Source organism: Apium graveolens, chromosome 4 (genome assembly GCF_009905375.1).
Source record: "Apium graveolens cultivar Ventura chromosome 4, ASM990537v1, whole genome shotgun sequence".
Classification (NCBI taxonomy): domain Eukaryota; kingdom Viridiplantae; phylum Streptophyta; class Magnoliopsida; order Apiales; family Apiaceae; genus Apium; species Apium graveolens.
The window spans coordinates 257,293,703-257,304,112 of record NC_133650.1 but is presented as its reverse complement, the minus strand read 5'-3'; the positions used below and the strand labels follow the sequence as shown (position 1 = coordinate 257,304,112).

At 35.0% G+C, this 10,410-nt stretch overlaps 1 protein-coding gene across 3 annotated transcripts; it reads left to right on the top strand.

Moving 5' to 3' along the window:
- The first annotated feature begins 2,531 nt into the window (after window positions 1-2,531).
- On the top strand, window positions 2,532-8,792 carry LOC141720857 (putative prolyl 4-hydroxylase 3). Of its 3 annotated transcripts, none has more exons than XM_074523505.1 (8): window positions 2,532-2,940; window positions 3,038-3,128; window positions 3,561-3,658; window positions 3,744-3,841; window positions 5,366-5,495; window positions 7,502-7,689; window positions 7,910-7,999; window positions 8,364-8,792. In XM_074523505.1, exons 1-7 carry the CDS (start codon window positions 2,717-2,719, stop codon window positions 7,981-7,983), a joined length of 903 nt encoding a protein of 300 aa, XP_074379606.1. In that variant the 5' UTR covers window positions 2,532-2,716; the 3' UTR covers window positions 7,984-7,999; window positions 8,364-8,792. The 3 variants fall into 3 exon arrangements, with proteins under 3 accessions (XP_074379606.1, XP_074379607.1, XP_074379605.1); XM_074523506.1 differs by having other exon boundaries at window positions 8,231-8,365; XM_074523504.1 differs by having other exon boundaries at window positions 2,535-2,940; window positions 8,405-8,792.
- The last annotated feature ends 1,618 nt before the right edge of the window (window positions 8,793-10,410 follow it).

The window sequence follows — 10,410 nt, the reverse complement described above, 5'->3', positions numbered from 1 at the left end:
CATTCTTTCATTGATAGTTATGAGGTTGAAAACCCACAACTTCTATCCCAGACTGTAAAGACAAACATAGAAATAGAACCAACCAACACTCTCTTACCACTAAAATGAAGTATGAATGAGCGTGAGGGAGAAAGTGCCTTAGTGCACCACATAAGGAAGGCTCTGAAGTCAACCCAGCAGCTTTGTCTCCTACAAAGATGAGTAGTATTCAAACAAAGACAACTGCTAGCCCCCATACATATTTTCAAAAAGATGTAATGGATAAAAAGGCACAAAATAGTTACTAGATTCATCCTCTCAACAGGGTGCGTCTATTGAAATTCGCCTGTCGGCCAGGGTATCCGATGTAGTGTCACCACCTCAAACATAATCAATTCTTGATGAACAAGAAAAGGTCACACACACAAAGAATGAGTTGACGGAAACAAGAGTTTCGGCCATTTTAAGGTCAGATTCGATTGTTCAAGGTTCTTTAATGGACCAATTGCCTTTACAGGTGTTAGGTGAGGATACTGATCCAATAGCCATATGTCAGTGGTCAGTGTCTACCTCCCCAGGACTAATAAATCTGGATGCATCTGCGGATAGTGGATCTGACATAGGTGCAGATCAGCAACTTGTTGACAATGATTCAGATATTACCTGATGAGTCACAAGGAAATGTCTTCACAGACATTAGAAGGGAACTTTGATCTTTATGCTAAATTCTTTGGATCACTGTTTACCTTCCCAGAGTTTATATCTGGAACCCTAAAAGGGAAACTAGCAACTTATAGATTATGACTCAGATTCATCTGACGAGTCTAATAAGGATGGGGATTTGCGAACTCCCATTGCACCACATGTGGCCTCCTAAAGGATGGCTAAGGTGATTTTCCTTGCAGGTACAGCTGGATTTTGGAGCTATGAGAGGAGTGATACACTTGTGAGAATGAGTGTAAACACGAGTGGAGAGAAGAGTGAAATACTTGTGAGGCACATGAAACGGAATCACATACTCACAGTGAGGAAGAAAGATAGAAACACCATATCCCATTCCCTATCCCTAAACATGGTTCTTGATACTTCGGGTCTCGAATCTGTTTATGATTGGAACTTAACTCTTAGGAACCTTACATTTACAGATTGGATTAGAATACTTCGGGACCTTTGGGAGCTAACAATTGGTAATAATTGGTAATCTCACAGTTGGGAGGTATAAGGAGTTGGGAAGATTGGTAAACATGATGATCAACAGTGAAGCTATTTTGCAGAATTTCAAGGGACATGGTTGATCAGACTATGACTTGTTATTTGTTTTCCAACCAAGTGAAATATGAGAACTTCTTCAGACGACAACATACATTCCTTCTCTAAGGGGGAGATTAAAACTTATATAATAGTTTGGAGGATTCCTCAACTAAGGGGGATAAATAGCAGGCATGAGGAAAAAGGTAAAGCATATGTACACTACACCACACCATTGTTGTTTGTAACTACGGATCCTATTGTACGGGAGAGGTGGTAAACACAAAGGTGATTTCCTAGTGATTAGAAGAAGTGGTTTGGTTCATCACTATTCTTCATAAGGGGATAAGCTGTTTTCCAAAAGGGAAATACCATTAGTTCTCATCTGCGGATCCTATTGTACGGGAGAGGTGGTAGACGAAGGTGATCTCCTTTAAGCAGTTGATTCTCATAGGGGGAGAAGTAAGAGAGATATGCGATTCTCAATAGAAAATGTGGTTGTACAAAAGAAGCTGCTGATAATTACTTCAAGACTGAGAAGTGTTATCTGGCAGAGATTTGAAGAACCAAGGAAATGAAGATGAAACTACGTGAAGATCAGTTCAGTGCTAGAGGAACAAGCATCTTTCATTTCAGTTACTCAAGAAATCTGGAAATGCAGTATTTGATCCAGAAAACCAGTAGCATTATTTACAAGTCCCGGTACATTACTTTTTCTAGTTGTTAGTTGAGTTATCCTCTCTATTTAATTTGTTTGTTAAGTTTAACAATCAAATAGGGGGAGATTGTTGGTGAGACTACGTAGTTGTATGAACAGTTACGTGATAACTCAACACAATAACAACACTAGAATATGACAGGTTAATAATATTACGTCTACACAAGAAATCAGGAAGAATGAAGACAAGGCTAATACAAAGAATCAGAAGATTAGAAGAAAGCCTGAAGTTTGTCTACAGGTCACTGAATGAAGTTCATTAATATGATCATGCCTCAGTGAAGAACAAAGGTTAAAGACTTTCAGGGTTTCAGAAATGTTGAAGATTCAGTATACAAGTGCTACCGGAAGATTTCAGTGTATTGGCATTGATTGAAAATAGACAGTGTTCGAAGTATAGGAATCTGAAGAATTGAAGACAGGGTATAGACAGAGGTTAATGAAAATATTGTCTAAAGTACCAGAAATGATTCCAGTAAAAGTACAGTTGTTTATTGACAGTTAATGTTCGAATCAATAAAATTGAGGCAAGCTTAACAATGTAATCAAGGAGGATTTACACAACCATGGGGTGCCAAATCCACCTGTCACCCTGACACTCAAGAATCAACATTTACTTTTCCTTTCATATCAAAATCTTGACCGTAACCATTTCCCCCCTCTGCAATAACTTATTATTATTATTATTCAATTTTAACCTGCGCATATTTATTTATATAATTTTGTGTCTGTAATTAGGGTTTAATTGAATCAATTGATTCGTAGTATACAATGGCGAAAGCGAGAATAATGAATTACAGGCAACAAGCAAAAAGATCTTCAACAATTGCATTAGTATTATCAATGTTATTGATGTTAACTGTTGTTCTTTTAATGCTCTTAGCCCTTGGTATTCTCTCTCTTCCTGTTTCTGATTCTGATCTTGATTCTATTCCCATTTCTAATCACTTCAAATTCAATCGCAAATTCATCAACCACAATAACAACATCAACATGTATGTCTTTCCTCCTTCTTTTTCTGTTTCCTGCTTCTTCTTTCTTTATGTTAGTTTTCTTATATATATAATTCATATGATGATTTGTTTCCTGCAGTGTTGATAGTGATGTATCGGAATCTCGAGATAACCAGTGGACTGAAATTCTCTCTTGGGAGCCTAGAGCTTTTCTCTATCATAACTTTTTGGTAATTTTTTGTTATATTTATCGTTTTCTTCGTTTTGAGATGCTTAATTGAAATTTGATATATATAGGTTCTTAGGCCTTTGCTGGTTGTAGGTGTTTGATAGCATATCTTATGGAACTTTATTAGTTCTATCATCTTTGGTTTGTTATTGCTAGGATTTTATTTAGCTGATGGCGTTATTTAATGAAAACTGTGTCCATCTTTGTGTTTGTTAATATGTTTTACGGTAGTAAGATAGAGGAAGATGGTTATAGTAGAGCAAGATTATTCAAGTTTTAACTTTGTTTAGTTTCTGGCGAAATGCATATACATCTAGTTTAATGATTGTTGTGAATGATTAGTAGTGGGATCAATGTTCGAATTAGGTTTGATGTTGTATGTATCGAGAATTCGAGACTCTTATTGAAGGAGTTCTATGTATTTTTCTTACAGTCGAAGAAAGAATGTGAGTATTTGATTGATCTTGCTAAACCGCATATGGCAAAGTCCACGGTTGTTGATAGCAAAACTGGGAAGAGTAAAGATAGCAGGTTGGCATCACAGTTGCATCATCAAGTTTTATCATGACTTCTTTTAATGTCTCGTGTTCACCAAATGTTATAAGATTTTTATCAGGGTTCGTACAAGCTCTGGAATGTTTTTAAAGAGAGGCAGGGACAAGATCATTACCAACATAGAGAAAAGAATAGCAGATTTTTCTTTCATTCCTGCTGGTAAGAATACAAAAAACATTTTAGCAATTGGAAAATGAATTTCAAGTAAAATTCACAGTGTGTCTATTGTACTAGTGGGCTGCATATATAATATACACACACAGGGTTGGAGCCCCTTTATTTCCAAGTAGTGCATACTTATATGATATATGTATCTTTGGCCGCGTATATGCAATGTGGTTAAGCAAATTCTAAAAAAAGAGGTAAATATTACTCATTTTTTATAAATCACAATTTAAGAATGGTTTAATATATGAAAAAAGTAACTAGTTTCTTACCAAAATTTAATTAATTAAATAATTTATGATCATAATTTGATCTTATATTTTACAAGGTGTTCATTTGGTATACTTGTGTTGTTTGTAACTTGTATATGTGTTGTTTTATTATGAAGCTTCTAGTTTTGAATGCATTTAAGTTGCCAGATTAACAAAAAACATATAAAATGTAAAACATTCCTGGTTATTTTTAATTTATAATTCATTTCTAAATAGTGTAATATAATTTAAACAACGATATTATTAAGCGGCCTATAGAGATAACTAAGCTACTAAAAATAATGACCTTTTTTTGTGGAGTTCATATAATTTTGTAAGTATAGGGGAAGATGAGATGAAAAACAAACTTTAAACCTATTCTAGCACTAGGAGCAACTTTTAACCGCTTAGGCACTTCTAGTACCTGATTAGAGCCTATTTGTTGCAAATCTTAAATACAAAGATGTAATTTAATAAGTAAATAATATATAATGTTATGCTTGTATTAGTCAACAATGACCATTTACATTGTTTTATATCAATTTGCTACATTTTTTTTGGACAAGATTGGCCATTGCAATTTACCCCTGCTGGCGCCACCACTGCACAAACTTATTATTTAAATCTTCTTGTATGTTGAAACACTTCTTTTGAAGCATCAAGTTTTATATCAAATGCTGGGAAGGAACTAGGTGCATATATTTTTGGTATCTATCTGTAATGGAGCTATGTCACCTGGACTCGGGTATGGCCGTTTGACAGGCGGGCGGATCCAAGTGGCGAATTTTTAGTTTGTGAAAATCTAGGCTTCTTGGATATGAATCCGAACACACAATGTGGGACCAGCATATAAGCTTAATATAAGTGTTGTTTATATGTTTTCAATTCATTTACATGTTAAAAACGCCTTTTACCAATAAAAGGTATACACTTAATTATGTGCTAAATTATTGCATAAAATCAATAAATAACATAGAAACAAGTCTTTCAAGGAAAACAAGTCATCCATGGACCTTAATAATCCATGGACTATAGATAAGTTGTGAGGCTTTGTATATCATTTTTAAATAGATTGCTGCAAGGTGAAGTGTTCAATTGTGATATGAAAGATCCAAATAACTCATTATACTCAGTTTAGCATTCTTTACTTGTTATTGTACCGTTCTTCCTCCAAATAATAATTTGTGTAGTCAAAGTGACTTTTATCTGCTAAATTAATCTTGATATTGAGCTTAATAAGGATTAGGGTACCTCGTAAATTTTGCAGATCATGGAGAAGGACTACAAGTTCTCCATTATGAAGCTGGACAGAAGTATGAACCTCACTACGACTACTTTCTTGATGAGTTCAACACTAAAAATGGTGGCCAGAGAATAGCTACCGTGCTCATGTATCTGTAAGTGGTGCTTGTATATTGGTTGCACTATGTTTTTTGTATTTTTAAATTACAATGTATTTCCATGCATATAATGTGGAGCTATCAAAATTTTTAGGTAAACCTTCATCTTGTCCATCTTCTCGTGGTTCATCAGGTGGGATTATAGGTTATTGATGGGTTTGTGTTAGGTCACACACACTGTAGAAGGAGGTTGAATACAGTGTTTATCACAATCAAATCGAATTAAAGAACTCAAGTAACAGAAAACAGACTTTATTCAATATAATAAACTCTGTTACAATATGGAACTGTCCTCTCTCAGTGATGAACAAATATCACGAGAGCTGCTAGGGTTACAATGAATATTATTCTCGATAATGATAACACTTATAGTGTAAACCCTATGTCTGTGTTTATATACTACACAGTTACAAGATAATTGCTAATTGATATGGAATATAATTCTGCTTCCTAAAATATATCAATCAGATATCTTTTCTTCCAAGTATTATATTCTTCATAAAATTCCTTCTTCATGCATATATCTTCTTGCGTTTGTCTTGATCTTCTTTCCTTTCAATCAGCTGTCTTCCTTATCTGAAAGTCTCCTTAAGTCTTGATATTATCTCCTGATAAATATCTCCTGATAACTTAAGTTTTGATAACTTAAGTTCTGACTTCAGTATAAGTACTGATTTTCAGTTAAGTACTGATTTGTCCTGTTTAAGTAAGATCTGAAAACTAAACACAAATCATATTAGACATGACATTATCAAATATATCTAACAGTTTGGTCATCGAATAGGGTTTATAGGTTATTGATGGGTATATATACAGATTAAATCATGTGAGTGTGATACACATGTTCTAATAACCCATGGGATGCTAGATTGGTAACTTATATCTGGACTTTAATTACTCATTAGCAAAATTCAGAATTCTCTTTCTTTGTATATAAATTATTTCTTTGGCTTGATATTTGATCAGTCCACCGAATTCTAGCCTCTACTATGGAGCACAATTATGAATACGGAACTGTATATGGGAGTAGGGATGGAAGGGGAAAAGATGGAGTATTGTTGTTATAAACATGATTAATGATGTGGAAGGAAAGGGATCATCATCTATAGGGATATATTGATTGATTCATGGATGAGTTGGAATCATGAAGGATGATAAGGGTGATAATTGGCGATGGTGACTCCCAGAATTTGTAAGTGGAGCTATTGCTCCATTTGTTGGTTCTTGGATTTTCAAGAAAATACACTACCCTCCGGTTTGTAGTTCTGCAAGCCTCAAGGATAAGCTCTCAAGGATCAGCTCTCTAATCAGTCAATTACAGCAAAGTCCAGCAAAGTCGAGGATGGATCTTTATTGTTTATTTCTTGTTTTGATCTTCACCCTTGGTTTATTAATCACAGACACATGTATGTAGTAGCCCACTTGTAAAGATGTACAACGTTGTGGAGCATATACTATGTTATTGTGACTTGGGTATGGAGTGTTGGACACGACACATATCCGAGCGTCGGACTTGAAAATTTTGAAAATTGGGAACACGGGGACACAATATCAGTAACAAGTACGGTAAGTTAGACATCTTAATTAAAAATGACAACAAAAATCAGAATAAATATGATGTTCTAAAGTACTCACGAATTAACAGTCTTCTCTACTTTAATCTCATTCTTGCCCCTTTCTTTCTTCTCACATATTTATTTTAAATTATAAGTTTAACTTATATGCGATCTCTAAATTAGTCAAAGGGTCCACATTTTAGTCAAAGGATCCGACACAAAATAATTATCGTGGCTAATAGGGGTACGGCGACCGAAACAAAGGAGTAGGAGTGACATAGATCATATATGGGCTGAAGTTGAATGGATTAGAATCATATCCTTTATACAAACACATATACTTACCATTTAAAGATGACTAAACAATGGTTCAATTCATATAATAATATAATAGGAACCTCTGCTCATTTTCCAAGTCTAATATAATATTTTTTACTATTAACGTAGGTCAGATGTCGAAGAAGGAGGTGAAACAGTATTTCCTGCTGCCAAGGGGAATTTTAGCTCTTTGCCAGGTTGGAATGAATGGTCGGATTGTGCCAAGAGAGGCCTCTCTGTGAAACCGAAAATGGGCAATGCTTTGCTTTTCTGGAGCATGAGACCTGATGCCTCATTGGATCCTTCAAGTTTGCATGGTACGCAATCTTTGATTTTTTATTTGTAAAAATGATAGTCCCTCAGATGTCCGTGCCTAAAGGTGATCTTTACGAGAAACATGATTTTGATCCACTTTATGTAGGTTTGCTAAAAAATTCGGCGAGGCAGTTCCACTATTTTGTGTTTTCCTCCCACAAAATACAAAAAAATAAAAAATAATAGATATTAATGGGGGTTTCTGATAATTTTAATTTTCAGGTGGTTGTCCTGTGATTAAGGGGAACAAGTGGTCATCTACTAAGTGGATGCATGTTGATGAATATAAGCTTTAATCCAAATCTTTGTAAGGTACGCTGGAAACCAGTTAGCATGAAATTTTGTTTCAAGCATTGTTCATGAGTACAGTTACATAGTGTAGTGTAGATATTCCGTGGATGCAACTTAATTGTGATTACTTTCCTGATTTCCTCCAAGAAAATATAGATATATTCTTGTATATCTAATCACGTCCTAGTTCCTTGGGTCTGTTAGATTATAATCATCTCATCAGATTCTTTTAACATGAGTACATGATAACAGAAGCACCTTGACATGCTGCTTTGGAGATGAAACAATCTGACAACTTTCTCTGTGATTCATTATGTTTCTACAAATAAGTGGTGATGATGTATATAGACCATAAACACACCAAGTATGTTATATCTTGTGACAGGATATATGAAGTATCATCTATTTGGAATTTTTTTTATGAAGGTCCAAAAATCATGGAAAACTGAAGTCCGCAGCTTGCAGATGTTGCTGAAGCCAGATATTAGAAGGTTTCAACATCTTCGTCTGAAAAATCACTTTTCAGAGTAGAGGTTGTGCAATCACACCTGGAAATAAGCCATTTGCACTGAACGTACTCTTTGTTAGATTATTAGTACAACATGAAATCAGCTGAGAGCTGGGTTTACTGCCAAACGAAGAACTTATAGATCAAGAGTTGTTAGCTTCACAAATGTAATGTTTCATGGTCGTATGAGTTGTTATTATTACTATGGCCGAAATAGTTTTGTTGATTAATTCACTGTAGTATTATAAACATTGAAGACTAGGTCATTTCCCATAAACTTGACCAAATATAAAATATTTGATTTTACTCCACATGACAAACTTACTTTACAATGCCCTCAGAAAATATTAATATGACTGGTGGCTTTTGAATAAGAGCATGTATTCAATCAATCTGAGGCATGACCAAAGAAAAACAAAAACATCCTGAAATTTTACATGTTTCGGGAATTGCAAGGGATGCAATGGAAAGGCTAAAATGGGAGTTGGGCTTTTATTTCTGTAGTTTGACCAGGTTTTCAATGAGTTTCGTAGTTGCATTCAAATAAATATTAACTAATTTCTTGTTTTTTTTTTGTTTTTTTTAAAGAGTCCTCTTTGGTTTAGTTGTAGGTTATACCTATATACACCATCTTTTAATTCTGAAGGGTTGAAAATTTTGATAATCAATTGAATATTTTTGATATTATTCTGCTGTAGCTTTGAGGAATTGAATTCAGGAGATTTTGCTTTTCTTCCGGGGATTAAATGATGAGTAATTTTGCAGAAAATTTCAAGGCCTTGAACCAAGGCTTGAGTTGGAGTTACAGACTTAAGCGGAGTTGCAGAATTTTTCAAGGCCTTGAATCCGATTACAAGACCTAGAATCGGGTATGACGAAAATTAAATTATTTATATTTATTTTAGACTTTTTAAGTTAGTTTTAATTCAATTTTAAATATATTTTAAAACCCATTTAAGATAATAAGGTTTGTAAGATATATATAAACATGTCATATAATATTATGGAGAGGAAATTCTAAACTTTTAAAACATAATATATTGTTTTGCAATTAGGCATTAGAGTCAGGACGTCAAATATTAAGAGCGGTGGTTCTCATGACGAAAATCGGGGAACCGGAGTCCCAAATCTCGAGGCCGAGGTGTTGCAACGATTGGAGCAATGTATGCAGGGATACTTCGAGCAGTCCTATCGTAAGTTAATGGGTCACATCGAAGAACAATTTGACAAGATGAACGATTAGTTGGAGGATCGAGAGAAACCGGAACAACAAAGATGGCTGAAGACCAAGAGTCAATATGGCTCATGGTGACCCTGTTAATTGGCTTGTTCCATTCTGGAGGCAAGAAGTTCACTTTGAAGATATCTCAAATGATGAGGAAGAAGAGTGTGAGGTTGAACCGATTAATAATAGAGATAGATGAAGACGATAGGGTGGTCACCATGGTGGGTATGGTCGGAGTTTTGATGATCGAGAGGGATATGACTTTAAATTAAAAGTTGATATTCCTATCTTTAATGGAGGCCTGGGAATAGAGGAGTTTCCGGATTGGATTGCTGAAATTGATAGATTCTTTGAATATATGAAGACACCAATGGATAAGCAAGTACGCTTGGTTGCTTGTAGATTAAAGGGTGGTGTGTTATCTTGGTGGGATAGAAAGCAAAAGACCCGAGAAAGAGAGGGAAAAAATCGCATTCGTACATGGAGTCAGATGAAGAAGATGCTGATGAGGGAATTCATTCCCCTGATTATGAGTAGTGCAGGAGGATACAACAGAATTTATGCGACTGTCAGAGCAAAATAATTTGTATGAAACACAAGGAGAACAAGTGGCACGGTACCTAGAAGGGTTAAAGTCATTTATTCGGGATAGAATTAGGGTGCAAGCATTGAGGAACCTAACTGAGGCAAAGAATATGG